This window comes from Salvelinus alpinus, chromosome 33 (assembly GCF_045679555.1).
Source record: "Salvelinus alpinus chromosome 33, SLU_Salpinus.1, whole genome shotgun sequence".
NCBI lineage: Eukaryota > Metazoa > Chordata > Actinopteri > Salmoniformes > Salmonidae > Salvelinus > Salvelinus alpinus.
In genome coordinates this window covers 12,868,570-12,893,294 of record NC_092118.1, presented here as the reverse complement: position 1 = coordinate 12,893,294, position 24,725 = coordinate 12,868,570, and the positions used below count along the sequence as shown (strand labels likewise).

Genomic DNA, 24,725 nt, shown 5'->3' with positions numbered 1-24,725 from the left:
GTGTGTCTGGACTGAACTCTGTGAGCAGAATCACCATATTTACTAAGGCACTGCTCTGGGGAGGTGTTGGCCATTCCTCCTGTGGATTTCACTTGTGCAGACTTCTAATCCCACAGACGTCAACACAGCCACAGATGATACTTCAGTTGGAGCACGCTGACAGACCTATAACGTTAGTCTCCTGACTGAGAGAGAGAGAGAGAGAGAGAGAGAGGACGAAGGAGGATGACAGAGACACACACACACACACACACACACACACACACACACACACACACACACACACACACACACACACACACACACACACACACACACACACACACACACACACACACACACACACCCCGTGCAAACACACACATCGAAGGTCCCTTGTTTGAAATCCACCGGCATTATTAGTTAATATTCAGAGGTATTCTGCTCCTGATTTGTCTAGAAAGGAGGTGTATACAGATGTTCCTGAAAAAATTGCCAGACATCTTGCCCAAAATTTGAACATATGCTCAAATGCTCTTCCTGGAATTGTCCATCCAGCTACCCTTTGAAACACGATAGGAGGAGGAATTTAATTTGGTTCTCTGCTGTTTAATTAAAATAAGAAAGTAAACCCAGGATTTGTGTCTAGTTGGACGTACTAAGCGTGTAATGTGCCTCGCCATTGGTCCGTACCAGAATGATTTATGCAGCCAACCCAGAGTTAATCCCAGCTCTCTCTCTGTTGCAGACACATATTGGCTTTTAACAGTTGAACTAACATTGCCAGTTTGGCCCAAACACAGGATAAAGATGTTGATGTGTCAGAACAGAAGAGCCTCCTTGTTCATGACAAGTTGTCCTTGTAGAACTCACATCCTTCGGCTTACGTTATAACTGAAAAGCCAAGAACTTAAAAAGCTGTAAAGTATTTTGAGTCTGTGAATGTAGCGAATAATTAACAATGTTAATAGAAATTCCTCACATTATACGTATTCAATTATGACATTTCTACAATTATTGTTTCCACTAGAGAATGTCTTTATAACTGAATAGGGCAGAGGGCAGAATCATCCTCTGCAGGCTTGGGTGTGTGAAACCGTTCAAAGACAAACGCAAGCCTGGTAATAGTTATGAGGCAGTGGACGGTTGGCAGTGGACGGAGCAGAGCACAGAGCCCTGGCCTGGTTTATCACTAGGCATTGAGCACACGGATGTAGAACTGCGCAGATGCATAGAGATCCCCAGCGACGCAGCGCAGAGATTTAAGATTTAAGAAACAACATGTAGATAATCGTGGCGCCGGGATTAATAGCGGGATTTGGAAATGGAGGGCAGGGGAGATTACTTGGTCCCTTTCGAACGCTAGCAAATAACATTCCCATGTGCAAGCAAAGAACAGGAAATGAGCAAAGGAAAAAAAAACTCAAGTACAGTAAGAGGATTGGGCTGAAATCATGTTCCTGATATCTCTGATGGGATAAATGAGAGATTATTCCCTGAGACTGGGTGAATTGTTTCCAAACGGAGAGATAAGGTAGGTCAAGTTTCCAGTGTATTGTCTTCAATCCCCCTATCTTTACATCTCCTTCTCTCTACAGCCTTATCTCTCCCTCTTTCTTTTCTATAAGTGATCCCTCCGTTGTCCTTTACTGTCTGTCACTCTGGGAGATATGTTGATGTCTTTGATGGTCAGATGGTCTGATGGTGTAATACAAGCCTTGTTTGCTGCTCGGGGCCTAGTCACACTAAGCCGTGACCGTGCGTGTACACTTCCTCCCTTTCCATGTGATAGTGGTCAGGTAGACGCATGGCTCCAGGCTGTAACCACATCCAGATATCACTGGACTCAACTCCCTGCCTCTCCACAGTGAGATGGCATTATAGTGTCACTATAGGATCCTGTTTGGTAAACCTGAGCCTATAGGACCTTCATCAGAACCAGTGCTCCTAGAGCTCCTAGACCAAACGTCCTTTCATTCCTCTGCGTCATGGTCGGGATACCATGTTGTTGGAAACAGAACAGTCCGACGTGCATGCTGATCTGCAACGTTCACCACCTGCTGTTGTCCTCTCCCCTATAGTATAATAACGCATGCTATTTAGCAGATGCTTTTATCCAAAGCGACTTACAGTCATGCGTGCATACAGTCCTCTCTCCTCTCTCCCTTTTTGCTATGGTGTGCCTTCTAAACGTGGGGTGTATAGCTTTGATTACTGTGCCTGGTTATTAGAAGAAGCATGTTATTGTGTTAGCGCACGGCCCGCCTGCCTGTTTCACTCCTCCCGCATTAGCATGTCTGCCATGTGCCAGGGGGGACTATCATTTCCGACAGTCTCTCCTTTTCAATCTGGGTTCAGAGCAGAGACTGGGAAATGGGAAAGACTAAATGCAAGAGTGTCGGATGTGGCAGCCAGGCAGCCAGGAGCTCTTCTCTCTCTCTTCGCAGCACACAAATGAGAGAGGAACGAAACGAAGGGAGCATGGCAGTCTGGAAGACTATTATTAGGCTGCTGTGAGTAGGGTGATGTAGAGGGAACCGGCTGAGAAAATAGCTGGGCTTCTGACTGAACTAACTAGAGAAAGCCACACTTGATTGATGCCACAGGATTGCCCGTGTGTGTGTGCCAGCTATATTAGCTGTCTCTACAACAGGTGGATACAGTGGGGTAGTCTGTCTGTCTGTCTGTCTGTCTGTCTGTCTGTCTGTCTGTCTGTCTGCCTGTCTGCCTGTCTGCCTGTCTGTCTGTCTGTCTGTCTGTCTGTCTGTCTGTCTGTCTGTCTGTCTGTCTGTCTGTCTGTCTGTCTGTCTGTCTGTCTGTCTGTGAGTGACAAAGGAAGACTGAATGAAGGAAAAGGGATGACAGAATAACCAGAGGGAGGAGTACAGCTGTGCTCGGTTGCTATGTTGTTAATAGTGATGGATTCTCCCTATGGTACGGCTGATAATGAGAACATCTGCATGAGATGTGGAGTGTCTCGCAGAAGGAAATCACTAGAGGCGAAACAGTAGTGGGAGAGCAAGACAGACAGAGAGAGAGAAAGCTGAAATATAGTGTTCTCCAGATTGTGAGCAGTCCTTGGGGCCTAATATAGACTGCTAGATGCTTAGTTGGGATGTACACTCACAATCTTTAGTTGTTATGCAATTGAGAACAATTAGAAGCAAATTGTGTGTGTGTGTGCGTGCGTGCAGCTGCAAGTGTGTGTGTGTGTGTGTGTGTGTGTGTGTGTGTGTGTGTGTGTGTGTGTGTGTGTGTGTGTGTGTGTGTGTGTGTGTGTGTGTGTGTGTGTGTGTGTGTGTGTGTGTGTGTGTGTGTGTGTGTGTGTGTGTGTGTGTGTGTGTGTGTGTGTGACTGACTGTTGTGTGGTTAAGCAGAAGCAGGCCATCCCATCCCGGCCTCAGCAGGGACATCCTGATAGAGCAGTCTTGCGTGATAGATGAGGGAATAACTCAATTGCTTTGTGATGTTCCTCTTCCTTGTTATTTTGCCCTAGATGCCAGTGCCCTGCGCAGTTCGAGGGGCCAGAGTGCCAGCAGACCAAACACAGTTTCCATGGCAACGGCTATGCCTGGTTTCCTCCCATAAGGCCTTGCTTCGAGAGCCGTCTCTCCCTGGAGTTCATCACGGAGGTTGCAGATGGTCTGCTGCTCTACAGCGGGCCCCTGGCCCAGCTACAGCCCTGGGACCTTGAGGACTTCATGGCCATAGGTACATATCTACTTATCTACTCACAGAGGAGAGGGACAGGAATACAGGATAGAAGAGAGACAGGGTAGAAGGGAGGGGCAGCGCATGCATGCGTCAGTGTGTGAGTGCTGGTAATTGTGTTTGCCGTACACTGTGATGGCGCGATAGAGATAGGAAGGTTGCATGAGGCAGAAATGCTCAAATTGTCCTCTACACAAATCAAATCAAATTTATTTATATAGCCCTTCTTACATCAGCTGATACAGTGCTGTACAGAAACCCAGCCTAAAACCCCAAACAGCAAGCAATGCAGGTGTAGAAGCACGGTGGCTAGGAAAAACTCCCTAGAAAGGCCAAAACCTAGGAAGAAACCTAGAGAGGAACCAGGCTATGAGGGGTGGCCAGTCCTCTTCTGGCTGTGCCAGGTGGAGATTATAACAGAACATGGCCAAGATGTTCAAATGTTCATAGATGACCAGCAGGGTCAAATAATAATAATCACAGTAGTTGTCGAGGGTGCAACAAGTCAACACCTCAGGAGTAAATGTCAGTTGGCTTTTCATAGCCAATACACAGCTCTGTCTGAATTTGCTGGTTTAATATAAACAAGACTACTAAGGTTCTTTTTACATGGAGACTCTGCCAAATTAGTTTGGGGGTGGAGGAGTTTCTTTGAAGGGGGGTCAGCGTCAGCCTACACACAGCTCCTGAGGCCTTTAATGAGTGTACACTTGGTGGTAAAGACTGATCTGTGTGTGTGTGTGTGTGTGTGTGTGTGTGTGTGTGTGTGTGTGTGTGTGTGTGTGTGTGTGTGTGTGTGTGTGTGTGTGTGTGTGTGTGTGTGTGTGTGTGTGTGTGTGTGTGTGTGTGTGTGTGTGTGTGTGTGTGTGTGTGTGTGTGTGTGTGTGTGGTTGCAGTGTGACAGCATCAGGTCTTTAGGGGTTAATGAGGGGCTCGTTATGAAAGTAAAGGCTTATTTGTCATTCATTCCAGAATGTAATTACAACGGGGTGTACATATTTAGAGCTTTAATGAACTTGTTGAGCTATGTGGACGTGCTTAGCATACAATCTCAAGTTAAGGTCTGGAGTAAATAACATACGATGTTTGTGTGTACGTGTTTGTGGCTCCATTCCACATTATGTTTGCTTTCGAGTATTAGCACTCGATTCAATGCTGGAAGACATTTTGTGTGTGCGTGTGTGCATGTGTGTATGAGTGCGTGCGTGTATGTGCGTGTGTGTGTGGGTGTGTGTATGTGTGTATGTGTGTGCGTGTGCGTGTGTGTGTTTGAATGGGAAACAAAGGAGAAAGGATACAGTAGAAGTGTCAAGTTTCAATGTTTTTTTGCCACATGCACAGGACAGTCTTCAGTCTGCAGTCTCAACACGATGCATAGTTAGTGTGTTGTACTGTGAAGATGTAAAGATGTCTGCAGATGTTGCAGTAAATCAGGGTTTCCCAAACTCGGTCCTTGGGCCCTTCCTGGGTACACGTTTTGGTGTTTGCCATAGCACCACACAGCTGATTCAAATAATCAACATCCACAGCCTCACAGCCTCACATCCCAGTCCACAGCTACTGGGTGTGGAGGGAGAGACATAGTCTGAAGAAGAGAGACAAAATCCAACAAAAGTCTGTGTCACATGAGCTTCCTATTCTTAATCCAGCACTGTGCCAGAGAGAACAGAGAGAGTGACAGAGAAGACAGAGAGCGATGAATAGAGCATGGATATTAGTGGAAGGGGTGTCTGAACAAGATGTGTAGAACATTTTAGAATTGCAGGAGGGAGATATGGCAGAAAGGCAGAGGGGAGATGGCAAGTATATACGGCTGAGACTTAAAGCGAGAAAAAGACAATAACAGTTCAGCCCAACGTCTCTATATTACTCTCACCCACAGGTTGACTGTGTCAAACCTTATTATTTCTCGCTGTTTAGCAGTGCAACCTATTAAACCTTATCATTTCCTACTGCTTCCCGGCCCGTATCTCCTTATTAAAGACGTTGAACGGCTCGCTGGCAGCCTCCTGCAGCCCTGCCCACTCACTGTCTGTTCTCCGCTGTGCTTTACCTTGCTGTGCTGTTTATTCCCCCATGGGCCTTTGTACCATGCATCACCACCACTAATGTGGCATAGCACAGACCTGCCTCTGCAAAACACCCCTGCATGTCCTACATTCTCTGCTGTTCCCCTGGGATTAAAGGCCCAAATGTAGCCATTTGTACAGTATATCAATATCTAATCATTTCTGGATAACAATTAAGTAGCTTACTGTAGCAGAAATAAACAAAAACAGCTTTTTTAGCAAAAAACGACCGTATTTCTCAAGCAATAATTTTGCTAGGACTGTCTGGGAGTTGTCTGAGTGGGGAGGGGGAAATTGAAAACCAGCTGTCATTGGCAGAGAGGTTTGGAACTCTGTTATTCATCTATTAACTAATTCACCACCTGGTGATGTCACCAGGCAAGCCAAAACTCCACCCATGCAAAACATGCTGATTAGAAGGTCCTTGGTAGATTGTATTTTCAACCAGAAACTATCAGGAAATAATATCATTTTTTTCACTCTTTTAAACTGTTAGTTTCATCAGCTGTTGCACAATATGATACAAAACACAGGAGAAACATACTTTTGACTGCACCGGGCCTTTAAGTGATAGAGCACCGAGCCAGTATGGCAAGTAGCCTGCGTTTAAAGCAGGGCTGTTCAATTCCGGTCCTGGAGGGCCGAAACACTTCTGTTTTTTATTTCTAACTGGTAGTTAATTGCACTCACCTGGTGTTCCAGGTCTGAATGAGTCCCTTATTAGAAGGAGAGGATGAAAACCAGAAGTGTTTCTGCGCTCCAGAACTGACATTGAACAGCCCGGGTTTAGAGAGAATGGCATCCTATTCCCTTTATAGTGCACTACTTGACCACAAAGTAGTGCATTATAAATTGAATAGGGAACTATTTGGGATGCGGCCAGTGTCTGTTACTGCCCAGCTTGGGCCTGTATGAGATTACTGGACAGGTCTGAGGTGATTTGTTCTGGGCCGGACAGAGCAATGGATGTTGCCCTAGCAGGGAGGAAGATGTCTTTGGTTCTGCTTGTTAACTTGTCCATGGCTCATAATCTTTGCCCCGGTCTGATGTGGGTCAGACAGATATGTGCTTCATACTGAAAGCATTATATTGAGTTATGGATGTGTATAGTGTAGGTTTGCAGGGCATATGGTATCTTTTAGAGTGCCCATTGGTCTGTCCTCACCTCTAAATGTAATACGTGGTATATTTGTCTCTAAATCCCGCCAGAGATCTAGACCCTGTCTGTGCTGTCTCCTGCCTTTGACTGCTGGAACAGTGAGATCATAGTTAAATGAGTCGCATTATTGTAAACTCCCCCTTCTCAAGGGTACGAGCCATGGGGCTGAGCTTGTCCAATCAATAGACAAATTAACCGGACAAATTAAATTTGGGTCCTGCAGAATGGGAAACAGGCTCTCAGGGCTCGGCTGGGGATCCAGTTTACACCTCGTTGCCAAGAGTTGCATCCAGCTCCAAGGATAGAGCAGAAAAAATGTCATCACTCACTTTGTCTCATTCTGACCTGATGGCAGCCTATTTATCATGCTTTTAATATGTGTAATTCAGATTTTCTTAATAAATGCAACTAAAAAGCCAGATGTTTCAAAAAATGATTGAGTAATGGTATGGAAATAAACTCAATGAATGTAATGTTTATTTGCTTGCAGCTTGTAAGCCAATTTTTAACAGGCAAGGTTATTGCATTTTTTTACCCATAATAAATTGAATCATAATACCCGGCTGAATGTAAACATCTCATGCATTTTGCATTGGACTATTTTTACATATTTTGCTTTATGCAGTACTACTGTTGGTGGTCTCAGAAGGAACTGAGAAACAGGCTGACTAAGAATGAGGTGAACCCCCCCCAAACACGCACACACAACCCCCCAACACACACACACACACGTGTAGACACAGCATCTGGCAGATGAAAGCGAGCAGAGAGCTACACTGAGTGTGAAACGCACATTACGGTCAATTTGCAGAAACCTGTTTCACAGTCTTTTAGCGCTGCGCCCGTTTCAAATATCGCTTTTAAGTTTGGGTCCTGTTTCCTGGGGGTATGGGGGTGTTTGCTGACAGTCAATTTATATTAAAGGCACCACAGTCACAGACTCTCTTTCTCTGTTGCTGGGCTGCTGATTTGTATATACTGAGTGATTTGTAATGCTGTTTATGCAGTCCATATGGTCCCTGCCTCAAACATATTCCCTTCAGGCCTTCAGAAAAGAGGCAATTTTTCATATTTAAGTGGGAGTGCCATGCTATGGAGGCTGAGACCCTCTGGCTTCCCCCTCACCAAGACGCTCGACAGGGAAGGTTCATCTGCAGGGATGTCGAGGAGGAGACCATGATGAATAAGGGATGAGGAGGGGAGATTAGCCGTGACCGTGCTGAGTCCACCAACCGGAGTTTAAGAGCAAAAGCTTGTAGTAACCTGAGTACACCCGGGCGTACTCTCCCTGTCCAAGATCATTTGATACGGGCATAACATAAAGCCCATTTGGCCTGTCTGCCCACCCTTCAGCCTCCCTGCCTGACCAACACAGCACAGCCCAGCCGGTCCATGCCTGTCGAAGTTCTCCTCTCAGGCCCTCAACATCCCTCTCCTCTCCTTCCCTCTCTCTTTTCATCTCAACCAAGCCTCCACCGTTCACACCTGTCACCCCGCAGTCTGTCCCCTTTTCTCCTGAAATGTCACGTCAGTCCCAACAAGGAGGGTCGGGACCCTTGTCAGATTGAGATACCCTGTGGGACAGTGTCAGTCTCTTGCTTGATGGTGGTGGCCACTGTGGGCCTTTCACATGAAAAGGGCTTTTCACTCAGGCTTAGGCTGGGCTCTGTACATCAGTGACTTACTGCTAGCTCAAAGTAATCTCTGTCTGAGCACAGGTTGCCTACTGGGAATCCACTGTGAGAACACTGTAGAGAGACAGGTGGGAGAGGGAGAAAGGGAAAAGGTTGGGGTTATGAAAGAGAAAGACACGACAAGCCAGATAGAGTGACTGTCATGGAGAGAGGCAGGGTGGAAGAGAATGGGATGACGAAAGCCAGAAAACGATAAAGACCTAGAGAAGAGGGAGAACAACCCTCTCTGTCGAAAACAGAGCATTTGCAAGAAAATAGAGCGACGTGGAGTTTATATTTACAACTCTTAAACTGTGGATGTCATGTTGATTTATGGAGGAACCGTGGTTGGTTGACATGTTGTTTACCCACAATCCTTTGCAAACAGTACAAGGCATACAACGAGTCTTAACTGGTTCATTAATTTTTAATTTCCCATTTGACTAAGTCAGAAAATAGAATCACTTTTTAATGTTTATTGTCTTGTGGTGGGGGGGAGGGGGGCATAATTGCATAGCGCCAGGCACTGTTGTAATCCTTGTTGTGGAGTGAGCATGATGACGTCGGACTGTTAGTTATATTTAACTGGTTTACTATTAGCTTTGCACCTTTGACTGTTTTTCAGGTTCTAATACTGGCCCAGGTTATTAGATGTCATTTTAAGTACGTCATCTTCTGAACAGACTGCTGAAAGCACTGAGGTGGTGCCTGTTTTTACTTTAGCCTGGGGTTGGGTGAGCACACACCACTCTTACAGAATTTCGACCGTTTATTTATTTATTTATATTTTTTATTTCACCTTTATTTAACCAGGTAGGCTAGTTGAGAACAAGTTCTCATTTACAACTGCGACCTGGCCAAGATAAAGCAAAGCAGTGCGACACAAACAACAACACAGAATTAAGTTGAACGTAGGTCAGTTGACTCTGATTGGTTGACTGTGCTTCGCTGTGGTTGCTTGTTCTTGGTGTGTTGCAGTGATCAGATGAAATGGGTACTGAAGTGATGGCCTCAGGATGAAGTGGTCTGTGTGTGGTTGTATCTGATCCTCCCTGGCATTAAGAGTATGTGATGGGGGTTTGAATGGTCATCCCTGGGGATGTAACCACCATGTGTGACCTCATGTCGGTGTCCTCTCTCTCTCTCTCTCCCCTCAGAGCTGATCGATGGCACTCCCACACTCAAGATAAACCATGGCTCGGGCACACTGGTCTTGCAGTTGCCAGGCAACGTGAACGTGGCGGACAGACGGTGGCACCGTCTGGATGTGAGGAGCAACAGTAAGGTGGGTGTCTGAAGTCTGAGCGGCTGCCAAGCTTATACCATCCCATGCACACCCCCCCCACACACACACACATCTCCCCCCAACACTAGCCATATGCTGTTCATTCTTATAGAACTCCAGGGGAAGTTTAATGCAAACAGGTGCTGTCTCTGCTAGACTAGTCCTGTTTTCATGACATCGTCTGGAGAAGTAGGAGGGTTGGAGTGGTTTGGATTCAGTGGAGATGGAATGGGTACCTCCTGAATACATTACTGTGTACGGCCGCTGTGGCTGTATGACCGCGCTAACAACAACTGTGTTCATCTACCAGATCTGAAAAACAAACTCAGGGTTATTCGGGAAATAGTAAATGTATTATATAAACAGTGTCATACAAACACTGTATTAGTATTTGTATGCCATTTACAAACTCAAAATGAATGCACCTCAATGTCTGCTATGAAATAACTTGTTGAATATGCTCGTTGAAAACAATGAACTGGTTTTGAGTAGATGTTGAATAGGACCTTTTAGAAGCAAATGTTCCGGATGTCCTGATATTCCGGATGTCCTGATATTCCGGATGTCCTGATATTCCGGATGTCCTGATATTCCGGATGTCCTGATATTCCGGATGTCCTGATATTGTCTGATGTCCTGATATTGTCTGATGTCCTGATATTCCTGATAGTCCTGATGTGTTTATATCCCTGATGTTCTGATATTCCTGATGTCCTGATAATATCTGATGTCCTGATATTCCTGATGTCCTGATATTCCTGATGTCCTTATATTCCTGATGTGCTGATATTCCTGATGTCCTGATATTCCTGATGTCCTGATATTATCTGATGTCCTGATATTCTTTATATTCCTGATGGGTTGATATTCCTGATGTCCTGATATTCCTGATGTCCTGATATTCCTGATGTCGTGATGTATTGATATTCCTGGTGTCCTGATATTTCTAATGTCCGGATATTTTATCTGATGCCTTTATGTTCCTGATGTGCTGATATTCCTGATGTGCTGATATTCCTGATGTCCTGATTTTCCTGATGTCCTGATATTATCTGATGTCCTGATATTCCCGATGTCCTGATGTTCTGATATTGCTGATGTCCTGATATTATCTGATGTCCTGATATTCCTGATGTCCTGATGTCCTTATATTCCTGATGTGCTGATATTCCTGATGTCCTGTTATTCCTGATGTCCTGATATTATCTGATGTCCTGATATTCTTTATATTCCTGATGTCCTGACATTCCTGATGTCCTGATATTCCTGATGTCCTGATATTCCTGATGTCCTGATGTGTTGATATTCCTGGTGTCCTGATATTTCTAATGTCCGGATATTATCTGATGCCTTTATGTTCCTGATGTGCTGATATTCCTGATGTGCTGATTTTCCTGATGTCCTGATATTATCTGATGTCCTGTTATTCTTTATATTCCGGATGGGCTGATATTCCTGGTATCCTGATATTCCTGATGTCCTGATGTGTTGATATTCCTGGTGTCCTGATATTCCTGATGTCCGGATATTATCTGATTCCCTTATATTCCTGATGCCCTTATATTCCTGATGTGCTGATATTCCCGATGTGCTGATATTCCTGATGTGCTGATATTCCTGATGTCTTTATATTCCTGATGTGCTGATATTCCTGATGTGCTGATATTCCTAATGTCCTGATGTGCTGATATTCCTGATATTTCTGATGTCCTGATATTAGCCGATGTCTTGATATTCCTGATGTCCTGATAATCTGGATGTCCTTATATTCCTGATATTCCTGATGTCCTGATATTTCCGATGTGCTGATATTCCTCATGTGCTCCTGTAGGAGGTACGCTTCACACTGGACCGCTGTGCTGGGGCCACCGTCATGGAAATGGAGGGAGTGGGCAGCTGGCTGACCACAGAGGACCACTCGTCCTGTGAGGTCACTGGGGTCACGCCCAACCTGGACAGGTAACCTACTCACACCTCTCTCTTTCTCTCTCTCTCTCTCTCTCGCTCTCTCTTACTCTCTCTCTCTATTTGTGTCTGTCTGTTGCTCTCACTCTTTCTTTGTCTCTTTCTCTCTACATCTAGCTCTCTGTCTTTCTTGCACTCTCTTTCTTTCTCTCTCTCGCTCTCTTTCTTTATTTCTCTCTCATTCTCTCTCCCTCTGCCTATCTGTCTCTCTCTCTCTCCCTATCGGTCTCTCTCTCTTTCCCTCTCTCTCTCGCTCTCTCTCAGGCTCTCTCTCTCTTTCTCTGTCTATCTTTGTCTCTCTCCTCCTTTATACAGAATAGACACCTTTCACATAGTCAAACTCAGAACACCAGATTGGTGGGGGACAAGGCTATGTATTACGGCTTGAAAAAAGTACTGCAGTAGAAAATAGGGATGGATAGGTGTATGAAAAGATACTGAAAAGTACTGACAATGTTGTTATTTTCTTCCTCAGGCACCTGAATGGGACCCAGGTGTTACAGCTGGGTGGAGTCAATGAGAACCTGCCCTATGTCTACCCACAGTTACAACACAAACACTTTACTGGCTGCATTCGGAACCTCATTGTCGACAGCAAGGTAACGCTCGCTACAATGTATTTCTTTCCAATCAGCATACACCATAAACAGCCTTGGGAAGCAATTTAGTTCTTATACAACACGTAACATCTCCATTGTAAAGAATTACACTTGTACTGCAGGCAGCATGGTGGTGTTAAACTGCATACAGCATCTCACATAAATGCTTTCAAACCTTTCCCACGGACATTGTCACAGCAACACTTCTGTAGAAAAGGTACGCTCCGGGATCGCATTCAGTGCATATCCACTAGACACAGTCTGAACTGGTAGATATGCCACTATGGCAACAGTCGTCATGGGGAGGACAGCGGTCCTTCTGCCCATGTGACTCCATGACACTGTGTGACACTGGGAACTAAAGGTATTTGTCACTAAAACACTCTCCTGCACGCCCGCTGGCTCCAAAACGTAGGGCTGAGGTTCGATACAATATTCATAGATCTTTTATTGTAGAGTGGAAAGACTGGGGGCGTGGGTGGAACATGTGAGAGAGGGGGAAGACAGGAGGAAAGGATGAGGATGTCTGTGCCATTGAACTTGTTCAAGCGTGAGGCAGGGGTGAATGTTTGGGCAAGAGAAGGGAAGGCGCGGATTTTTAGACTTCAATTGTTTTTCTATTCTGAATCTACATCTTCCCACAATGTCACAGTTGATTTATGTTACTCTCTGTCGTCGCTTCTCTCTCTCTCTATTTGTCTGTATCTCTCCTGCTCTCTGGGACAGATTAACTATACTATGGGTCTGCAACCATGCACTAATGGTTTTCATTTTCAAAAATGAAATGATCAGTAAAATGAATGTGAAGAAAAACCAATCTGTAGATGAAAACAGCCTTTTCTTTATGAAAGCAACTTGTGAAAACACTGATGCTTTCACTGAAAGCGACTTACATTGATGCAAGCATACATTTTTCATATGAGTGGCCCAACGGGGAATCGAACCCGAGATCCTTCCGTTGCAAGCGCTGTGCACAGAGGACCACACATACGCAAATGATTAGCAAGTCTAGTCTTCTACATCTATCCAACTCTGTTCCACTCTCTCTATCCATCTCTATATTTCTGAGTGAGGCAGAGACGGGTGCTCACTACTGGGAAAGTCTGCTAATTATGTTCGGTGAAAAGATGTGCTTGTGATTGGTGTCTCGTGCACATCAACAAACACACACCTGCACACATACTCCCGTACACAGAGAGATGTATGTTGGATCTTTGAGTGTGCGTAGTGTCTCTCTGTAAAATGGGTTTTGACCTCTGTCTTGAGAAGGATCAGACTTGGAGTGCCCAGCTCTATGGTGAGGTCAGAAGCAATTTGTACCGTTTTGCAGATTGGCTCAACGGCTACCGTGGTTTACGAGCAGCCAGCTCCGCTGAATGGTGGGAACTCGTAAACGGGGAGATTGGACATATTAATGTCCTTTACGGTATGCTATTGTGAGCAGGACTTAAGATTTCAAGGTTTTCCTGTCCTTTCACAGCATTGCCCTCCGCCAGCTCCTTTGTGTGCCTGTGGATTGGTTTGATCCTACGAAAACCCAGTCATTTACATTCCAACAAATTGCATGAAAGGTGAAAGCATAAAGTTTCGGTGACCTTTGAACTCAGTTTTTTGGAAAACGAACAATTGTTATTTCGTTCTCTTTTTCCCTCTCTCTATCCATCTCCTTCTCTCACTTGTATCTATCCTTGTGCCTCCCTTTGTACCTGTCTACTGCTTTCTCCCATTTCTATCTTACACTGTACAATGTTAATATCTCCCTTTGGCATACATATCCTACTCCCCCTTTCCCCCCTCCATCTCTGTCCTCTCTCCATCTCTCCCCCTACACAGTTCTATGACTTGGGCACTCCAGCTGACTCTGTGGGCAGCTCCCCAGGCTGTCTGACTACGGATGGGAGCTGTGTCAACGTGGGCATCCCCTCCTGTGGCCCTAGGGGGCGCTGCCATGGAGAGTGGGGCTCCTTCAGCTGCCAGTGCATACCGGGGTACACTGGGAATCAGTGTGAGCAGGGTACGTACCTCAATGCCAGCACCGAGACCAACATGTATGTGTTGAGTGCTTGTTTGGAGGTCATGCGTGAGGGCATTGATGAATTTGATTTTGTTTCGATTATATGAAATGAATGTTCGTGAGATGAAATGTGTTAATGTGTGCCTGGGTGCAGTCAGATAGCTATCATGGGGAAGGTGTGTGTGTGTGTCTGTGTTTCAACTTTCGTTAGTTGTATGTACAGGATACACAGGATCTAACGAAACCTGCTTACTTGCAGGTTCCTTCTCGAGAATAAACAACAATAAGAAATAATAATGAAAGATAAGAATGCGAAAATTAAGTAAATGGCTCAGTAGAATAGAATACACATTTTAGCATAAGTATAATACAGGAAGGCACAATTTATAGACCAATATTTACACATGTTTTGGGGAAGGGATGATTGGTGTTTAAATTGTCCAGTATACGTCTGGTAGCAGCAGATGTGATATGTGTGTAGCATGAATGTACTGTGTGTGTGTGTGTGTGTGTGTGTGTGTGTGTGTGTGTGTGTGTGTGTGTGTGTGTGTGTGTGTGTGTGTGTGTGTGTGTGTGTGTGTGTGTGTGTGTGTGTGTGTGTGTGTGTGTGTGTGTGTGTGTGTATTTGTGCTAAGATGTGGAGAATCAGAGCAGGTGGTCAGTCCAGTTCAAGTGTTCAGCAGTCTGATGGCTTGTAGATAGAAGCTGTCTGTTGGTGTGCGTGCGCGAATGCATGCACGTGTCTGTCTGTGTGGTGTGGGAGGACTAATTGACTGGTGGAGTCAAATGGGAGATGAAAGAAATGCTTGGGAGCGTGTTTGATCTAAGATCAAGGCGTGTGAGGGTATCATTAGGCTAACAGTATTGTGAATCGACTTAGTAGAGTAGTGTATCTCTTGAATTCACTCTGGATGAATATCAGTTCAGACTCCTACAGTATACAGTGTGTCCAGTGTTTATGGTGAGATGTCTAGCTGACTCACTGTCTTTTCTTCTGTGTTTTGTTGGCAGAAGTTCCAGAGTATTCCTTTGATGGGCGGAGTCATGTTCATTACCAGTTGGCATCTCCTCTGCCAGCCCGGCGGACCCAGGTACAGGTTCTGGTCCGGACCCGCAAACATGGTAGTGCCATCCTCAGCCTACTGTCCAAGGAACAGACTGAATACCTGCACATAGAGGTGAGACTGAGCTTTTCTCCCTCTTCTCTCTTTCTCTCTCTCTCTCTCTCTCTCTCTCTCTCTCTCTCTCTCTCTCTCTCTCTCTCTCTCTCTCTCTCTCTCTCTCTCTCTCTCTCTCTCTCTCTCTCTCTCTCTCTCTCTCTCTCTCTCTCTCTCTCTCTCTCTCTCTCTCTCTCTCTCTCTCTCTCTCTCCTTCTCCCCTCTCTGTTTTTACATCTTCTCTTGACTCACCCTTTTGTCTTCATATCTCTGTTTCTCCCGACCATGGGAGCTCATAATATGCTTTCATGGGCCCATAAAAATGTTCTCACCCCCCCCCCCCCCCCCCGCCAACTGTGTGATTGAGGTTAATCATAACATTAGTGTCATCCGTTATGTATACTGCTGTTTTTACAACATTTTCTCTCATCCCCTAACCTTCCCCATCATCCACATATCTTTACTACAATGCCACAGCGTGGGGAGTGGATTCATCACAGGAACATAAATGTCAGGCGTTTTCCGTGTGCAGCCAGTGTGAAATGCACCAATTCTGCAGACATCCTCCGATATTAACCCACAACAGAAGTGCAACGTTATAGTGCCGTGTTTGCTTTTATTCAGCCCACATTAGCGTGTGTTTCTCTTGGCTGAATGTATGCTCAGCGTGCGGAGGCTTTCAGAAGGATCTTGAGATGCGCCCCCACACTCCATGGACTCCTTGTTTGAGGAGGAATCCCTACCTCACAGTGGCGTGTTTAGATTGCTGATTGCAGCTTTTTGTTTTGTCTCTCCGCTCTCCTCTCCAAATCGTCACTGATTAATTATCTGTATGCCATCAGACTGGCGCGAGGAGAGCGCTGAGATGTGCGGCTCGCTCTCCAGAGTGGCAGGTTAGAGATTTCATTAGCGCAGCTCACAGTGTGACTCATGTGGTTGAAGCCTCACAGCGGTAGCCCTTATCTTTTTCATTCCCTCTGTCTTTTTTTCTTGTCCTCCGTCCTGATGGAGCAGATGCCTCCTGGGGTTTCTTGGGAGAGAGGTGTCTCTGATCTGTAACGGTACCCACTGGGCACACACTGGTGGAATCAAAATTGTTTCCGCGTCATTTCAATGAAATAACATTGAACTAATGTGGAATAGACATTGAGTTGACGTCTGTGGCCAGTCGGTAGGCTAGCATTACTTTTCACTTCTAGCCTTGGTGAAGGTCAGCCGGACAATAGGGATGATAAATGCCATTTTAACATTGTTAACACCAGTAAAACAAAAGGGAGGAGAAGCCTTGAGCCTCCTGTCAATTAATACTTCTTGTCTGGTAGCCTGAATATATATACAGTGGGGAGAACAAGTATTTGATACACTGCCGATTTTGCAGGTTTTCCTACTTACAAAGCATGTAGAGGTCTGTAATTTTTATCATAGGTACACTTCAACTGTGAGAGACGGAATCTAAAACAAAAATCCAGAAAATCACATTGTATGATTTTTAAATAATTAATTTGCATTTTATTGCATGACATAAGTATTTGATCACCTACCAACCAGTAAGAATTCCGGCTCTCACAGACCTGTTAGTTTTTCTTTAAGAAGCCCTCCTGTTCTCCACTCATTACCTGTATTAACTGCACCTGTTTGAACTCGTTACCTGTATAAAAGACACCTGTCCACACACAATCAAACAGATTCCAACCTCTCCACAATGGCCAAGACCAGAGAGCTGTGTAAGGACATCAGGGATAAAATTGTAGACCTGCACAAGGCTGGGATGGGCTACAGGACAATAGGCAAGCAGCTTGGTGAGAAGGAAACAACTGTTGGCGCAATTATTAGAAAATGGAAGAAGTTCAAGATGACGGTCAATCACCCTCGGTCTGGGGCTCCATGCAAGATTTCACCTCGTGGGGCATCAATGATCATGAGGAAGGTGAGGGATCAGCCCAGAACTACACGGCAGGACCTGGTCAATGACCTGAAGAGAGCTGGGACCACAGTCTCAAAGAAAACCATTAGTAACACACTACGCCGTCATGGATTAAAATCCTGCAGCGCACGCAAGGTCCCCCTGCTTAAGCCAGTGCATGTCCAGGCCTGTCTGAAGTTTGCCAATGACCATCTGGATGATCCAGAGGAGGAATGGGAGAAGGTCATGTGGTCTGATGAGACAAAAATAGAGCTTTTTGGTCTAACTCCACTCGCCGTGTTTGGAGGAAGAAGAAGTATGAGTACAACCCCAAGAACACCATCCCAACCGTGAAGCATGGAGGTGGAAACATCATTCTTTGGGGATGCTTTTCTGCAAAGGGGACAGGACGACTGCACCGTATTGAGGGGAGGATGGATGGGGCCATGTATCGCGAGATCTTGGCCAACAACCTCCTTCCCTCAGTAAGAGCATTGAAGATGGGTCGTGGCTGGGTCTTCCAGCATGACAACGACACGAAGCACACAGCCATGGCAACTAAGGAGTGGCTCCGTAAGAAGCATCTCAAGGTCCTGGAGTGGCCTAGCCAGTCTCCAGACCTGAACCCAATAGAAAATCTTTGGAGGGAGCTGAAAGTCCGTATTGCCCAGCGACAGCCCCGAAACCTGAAGGATCTGGAGAAGATCTGTAGGGAGGAGTGGGCCAAAATCCCTGCTGCAGTGTGTGCAAACCTAGTCAAGAACTACAGGAAACGTATGATCTCTGTAATTGCAAACAAAGGTTTCTGTACCAAATATTAAGTTCTGCTTTTCTGATGTATCAAATACTTATGTCATGCAATAAAATGCAAATTAATTACTTAAAAATCATACAATGTGATTTTCTGGATTTTTGTTTTAGATTCCGTCTCTCATAGTTGAAGTGTACCTATGATAAAAATTACAGACCTCTACATGCTTTGTAAGTAGGAAAACCTGCAAAATCGGCAGTGTATCAAATACTTGTTCTCCCCACTGTATATGCGTCAACAGTAACCTTGGGAAAATACTCTGCATTATCATTAACAGCAGACTCGTACATTTCCTCAATGAAAACAATGTACTGAGCAAATGTCAAATTGGCTTTTTACCAAATTACCGTACAACAGACCATGTATTCACCCTACACACCCTAATTGACAACCAAACAAACCAAAACAAAGGCAAAGTCTTCTCATGCTTTGTTGATTTCAAAAAAGCCTTCGACTCAATTTGGCATGAGGGTCTGCTATACAAATTGATGGAAAGTGGTGTTGGGGGTAAAACATACGACATTATAAAATCCATGTACACAAACAACAAGTGTGCGGTTAAAATTGGCAAAAAACACACACATTTCTTCACACAGGGTCGTGGGGTGAGACAGGGATGCAGCTTAAGCCCCACCCTCTTCAACATATATATCAACGAATTGGCGCGGGCACTAGAACAGTCTGCAGCACCCGGTCTCACCCTACTAGAATCCGAAGTCAAATGTCTACTGTTTGCTGATGATCTGGTGCTTCTGTCACCAACCAAGGAGGGCCTACAGCAGCACCTAGATCTTCTGCACAGATTCTGTCAGACCTGGGCCCTGACAGTAAATCTCAGTAAGACCAAAATAATGGTGTTCCAAAAAAGGTCCAGTCACCAGGACCACAAATTCCATCTAGACACCGTTGCCCTAGAGCACACAAAAAACTATACATACCTCGGCCTAAACATCAGCACCACAGGTAACTTCCACAAAGCTGTGAACGATCTGAGAGACAAGGCAAGAAGGGCCTTCTATGCCATCAAAAGGAACATAAATTTCAACATACCAATTAGGATCTGGCTAAAAATACTTGAATCAGTCATAGAGCCCATTGCCCTTTATGGTTGTGAGGTCTGGGGTCCGCTCACCAACCAAGATTTCACAAAATGGGACAAACACCAAATTGAGACTCTGCATGCAGAATTCTGCAAAAATATCCTCCGTGTACAACGTAGAACACCAAATAATGCATGCAGAGCAGAATTAGGCCGATACCCACTAATTATCAAAATCCAGAAAAGAGCCGTTAAATTCTACAACCACCTAAAAGGAAGCGATTCCCAAACCTTCCATAACAAAGCCATCACCTACAGAGAGATGAACCTGGAGAAGAGTCCCCTAAGCAAGCTGGTCCTAGGGCTCTGTTCACAAACACAAACACACCCCACAGAGCCCCAGGACAACAGCACAATTAGACCCAACCAAATCATGAGAAAACAAAAAGATAATTACTTGACACATTGGAAAGAATTAACAAAAAAACAGAGCAAACTAGAATGCTATTTGGCCCTAAACAGAGAGTACACAGTGGCAGAATACCTGACCACTGTGACTGACCCAAACTTAAGGAAAGCTTTGACTATGTACAGACTCAGTGAGCATAGCCTTGCTATTGAGAAAGGCCGCCGTAGGCAGACATGGCTCTCAAGAGAAGACAGGCTATGTGCACACTGCCCACAAAATGAGGTGGAAACTGAGCTGCACTTCCTAACCTCCTGCCCAATGTATGACCATATTAGAGAGACATATTTCCCTCAGATTACACAGATCCACAAAGAATTCGAAAACAAATCCAATTTTGATAAACTCCCATATCTACTGGGTGAAATTCCACAGTGTGCCATCACAGCAGCAAGATTTGTGACCTGTTGCCACAAGAAAAGGGCAACCAGTGAAGAACAAACACCACTGTAAATACAACCCATATTTATGTTTATTTATTTTAACTTGTGTGCTTTAACCATTTGTACATTGTTACAACACTGCATATATATAATATGACATTTGTAATGTCTTTATTGTTTTGAAACTTCTGTATGTGTAATGTTTACTGTTCATTTTTATTGTTTATTTGACTTTTGTATATTACCTACCTCACTTGCTTTGGCAATGTTAACACATGTTTCCCATGCCAATAAAGCCCCTTGAATTGAATTGAATTGAATATAGACTCAGGAGCATATTGTACCTGTCAGATGTCCTCTACTCTCGCCCTATGCCTTGATGCCTTAGATTATGAGAGATGCAAGGGATCCCCACGTGTGTCCAAGATCAGAAATGTTTCTGATTGTCTGATAGCTGTATGGTTTTCTCTCCTCTGCCAACACACTGTGTGTGAATGGGTAGGTAGCATGGATCAATGTACTGCCTAATGAGACAGCTACTTCATTCAGCCAGCTGGGGGTTATATAGAACGCTTTTGAAAGTAATAAAGAGGCTGCTGATCTGGAAGGACGTAGAGATAATATACTGTACACAGAGATAATATACTGTACACGGGGATAAGACAGGGGTTGCATAAGCATTCACAGACTTGTTAAAATACCTCAACCTTATTCCCACCCAGTTATAAACCCTGGCTTCATTTTTCATTTCATCTTCACACTTTCATTCCACCTGAATCCTGGTCATAGGGGTTATTGGAAGTAGATTTTGACTCCGTCTAAATGTATTCTTACTAATGCAGATTGGGGACAGAGCAGCGCTCGCTGGGTGCAGTAGAGGGAATTGGCAGCAACCCGAACCCCAGGCGCCACCTGAGAGAGAGCAGGAAACGGAGCTTATTCCCATTCAGCTTTAATTGGGGGGGAACATGAGGTGCCTCGGCAGCACTCGCTTAGTCTGGTAAAAGCGCCATCCCACTGAGGTCTAAAGATAATTAATAGTTCATTAGGAAACCTTGAAATAAGCAATCTCTCACCAGGAAAACAACCTTGGAGCCATCTTAGTGGAGCTCACTGCTTTTTCTCATGCATCTGAGCCAGCTGATGGGGTGGTGTATCAGGAGGTAAGCAGTTCACAGCTGTAGCCTTTTAGCGTGGGGGGAAAGTAGAGGTCGAGGTATACGTGAGAAACTCTTCCCCCATATCCTCTCTTTCTGCTCGTCTCATACCACTGTTTACGTCGACATCAGCGGTGGAATAAAATTGAGTGTTTGCAAATTATGCTCAGCGGGAGCCTCGCAGGACGTTTTTTAAATCGAAATGAAGGCTGCTTCTCACCATATCAATGGCCCGTAGACTAACACACGCCTCGCTTTGGATCTGCGTGCCTGGATGCAAATAAACTGTTTGTCTTAAATGAATATTGCTTTCTGAAAGTCAAGTGGTTATCATTCGGGCCAGGCTGAAATGGAATTCGTTTTCTTTTCAACATTTGAGGAAAGAGAAAAGCATGTTGCATAAAAAAAAGGAAACTGTCAGGCTTGCTGGATTGGGGCGTGTTGTTGTTGTTGTTGTTGTTGTAAAACAGAGTGGAGAGAGATAGAGAACGAGGGAGATAAGAACAAAGATACGGATAGGCCAAAGAGGTAGATAGATAGAGGTAGATAGATAGAGAGAGAGAGTTAGAGAGAGAGAGGTAGAGAGAGAGAGGTAGAGAGAGAGAGGTAGAGAGAGAGGTAGAGAGAGAGAGGTAGAGAGAGAGAGGTAGAGAGAGAGAGGTAGAGAGAGAGAGGTAGAGAGAGAGAGGTAGAGAGAGAGAGGTAGAGAGAGAGAGGTAGATAGAGAGAGAGGTAGAGGGAAGGTAGAGATAGAGGTAGAGAGAGAGGTAGAGAGAGAGAGAGAAGTAGAGAGAGTGAGGTAGAGAGAGAGAGGTAGAGAGAGAGGTAGAGACAGAGAGGTAGAGAAAGGTAGAGCGAGATAGAGAGAGAGAGAGATGTAGAGAGAGGTTGGTAGTGATGTGGCGAGAGAGAGGTAGAGAGAGAGAGATGTAGAGAGAGACAGAGATAGATGTGTAGATGCTAGAGAAAGGAAGTTCTTTGAAAATGTGAGCAGCCCAGAAAGTGATTGTATGTCATAGAGCCCAGATGACCCACCCTCTAGAGGAAAAGTTAAAAAGAGAGTTGCTGAATAAATGGAGGCATATTGAATTCCCCAGGCCCTGATGTTCCTAATTACGGAGGCGGTATGTTTAATTCAGTTAGTGTGTGGCAGGGTCTTATCAGATCCAGCCCTCAGGGATTATGCTGTTTCCTCATGGTCCCAGAGTCACAGAATCATCATCCTCCTGCCATTTTCCTTTCCCTAATATCTCCGTCCTTAGTCTGCCTTCACATTGATGTCCTCTGCCTGTGTATCAGAAGAGCTATGTTGGTTTATTGAGTGGATTGTCCAACTGGTATTGGTTTTGTTTACTGCATGTATACTGCATCTTAACTCTCTGGGTCATGAATCGTTTTTTTTGGGGGGGGGGGGTGGACTTAAGAGGGGTCTCTGGAATCTTCAATGATAAAAAAGTATTGACTCTCTTGCGATTCTATACCAACAGTAGTTTGACGTCAATAACCCCTATACCCTCTCCTCTCCCCCTCTCCTTCAGATCTACCAGGACCTACTGTCTGTCTTCTATAACTCTCTCCTCTCCTCCAGATCTACCAGGACCTACTGTCTGTCTTCTATAACTCTCTCCTCTCCTCCAGATCTACCAGGACCTACTGTCTGTCTTCTATAACTCTCTCCTCTCCTCCAGATCTACCAGGACCTACTGTCTGTCTTCTATAACTCTCTCCTCTCCTCCAGATCTACCAGGACCTACTGTATGTCTTCTATAACTCTCTCCTCTCCTCCAGATCTACCAGGGCCTACTGTCTGTCTTCTATAACTCTCTCCTCTCCTCCAGATCTACCAGGGCCTACTGGCTGTCTTCTATAACTCTCTCCTCTCCTCCAGATCTACCAGGACCTACTGTCTTTCTTCTATAACTCTCTCCTCTCCTCCAGATCTACCAGGGCCTACTGTCTGTCTTCTATAACTCTCTCCTCTCCTCCAGATCTACCAGGACCTACTGTCTGTCTTCTATAACTGTCTCCTCTCCTCCAGATCTACCAGGGCCTACTGTCTGTCTTCTATAACTCTCTCCTCTCCTCCAGATCTACCAGGACCTACTGTCTGTCTTCTATAACTGTCTCCTCTCCTCCAGATCTACCAGGGCCTACTGTCTGTCTTCTATAACTCTCTCCTCTCCTCCAGATCTACCAGGGCCTACTGGCTGTCTTCTATAACTCTCTCCTCTCCTCCAGATCTACCAGGGCCTACTGTCTGTCTTCTATAACTGTCTCCTCTCCTCCAGATCTACCAGGGCCTACTGGCTGTCTTCTATAACCTGGGAGATGGAGACTACAACCTGACACTGCCCTCCTATCGCCTTGACAATGGCGAGTGGCACGAGGTCTACCTGGATCGCCACGACAACGAGTTGACCCTGCGTCTGGACGGGGGCGGGGGCAGACGGGAGACCAGTGCGGCTCCAAGCCGGAGCCGAGAGATCATCACCGACCCTGCAGTGGTGATGCTGGGAAACGCCTTCCCCTCAGGCTCCAACAAGAGCTTCCAGGGTGAGAAGACTGCAGGGAATGGGGCATGATGGGAAAGGCTGGGCGTGCGAGGCAGACAGTTAGTGACAGTTTGAGAACATGGCTTTCTAATAAAGTGCAGCCAGAATTAGGGGCTTTATCAATTCATAATCCTCTTTTTAGTGAGATTACAAAGTATTGTATTGCCGATTATAAATTATTCATATGACTGGTGAATGAATAATTCACACACATGCATCTTTAGAGTTAGGGGATGATGGCTGCCCTAGGGGAGGTTAGTATGAGATGGATAAAGTGTGAGGTGGCTATGAGAGTATGCAGTGCAGTGCTCTGCAGTGCTGTGGAAATGGCATGTGACATGCAGGGAGAGAGACAATAGAATGTGCAAATACAAGGGTGGTCAGGCAGCTTTGCCTCAGGCAGAGCTGCGAGCTGTGTTTATTAAATGGACTTTAAAAGCCCTGAAAGACTAGTGTTGTAAGCGTGTCAGAGCATGGCAAAGAAAGTAAGTGGTGTGTGTTTGTGTGTCAGAGTGTGTACTTGTGTGCGTGTGTGTGTGCTTGATTATCATACTGTCCTCTCCTCTCTCTCAAGGTTGCATGCGGGACCTGAGGCTGAACGGTCGATACGTGCCTCTGGATGGCCAGTCCAGAGACGGGGTCTCCGTGGTCAGTTCCCAGGGGCTCTCCGTGGGCTGCTCCTCCGACTCCTGCAAGAGGAACCAATGTAGCCCCCCCTTCACCTGTGTTGACCTCTGGAGAGTCCATGAGTGCAGGTACGCACGATTGAACACAATTATCAAATCTCTCTCTATGTCATACAA

At 45.3% G+C, this 24,725-nt stretch overlaps 1 protein-coding gene across 1 annotated transcript in view; it reads left to right on the top strand.

Annotated features, from left to right (window-relative positions):
* The window catches only part of LOC139562765 (neural-cadherin), a 230,541-nt gene that overhangs the window by 190,365 nt on the left and 15,451 nt on the right, over positions 1 to 24,725 (top strand). The window contains exons 23-30 of the mRNA XM_071380765.1: positions 3,476 to 3,690; positions 9,749 to 9,876; positions 11,708 to 11,835; positions 12,317 to 12,440; positions 14,274 to 14,454; positions 15,466 to 15,632; positions 23,659 to 23,923; positions 24,497 to 24,677. Of these exons, the coding sequence (XP_071236866.1) occupies positions 3,476 to 3,690; positions 9,749 to 9,876; positions 11,708 to 11,835; positions 12,317 to 12,440; positions 14,274 to 14,454; positions 15,466 to 15,632; positions 23,659 to 23,923; positions 24,497 to 24,677 (1,389 nt within the window). The remainder of the gene's footprint in view (positions 1 to 3,475; positions 3,691 to 9,748; positions 9,877 to 11,707; positions 11,836 to 12,316; positions 12,441 to 14,273; positions 14,455 to 15,465; positions 15,633 to 23,658; positions 23,924 to 24,496; positions 24,678 to 24,725) is intronic.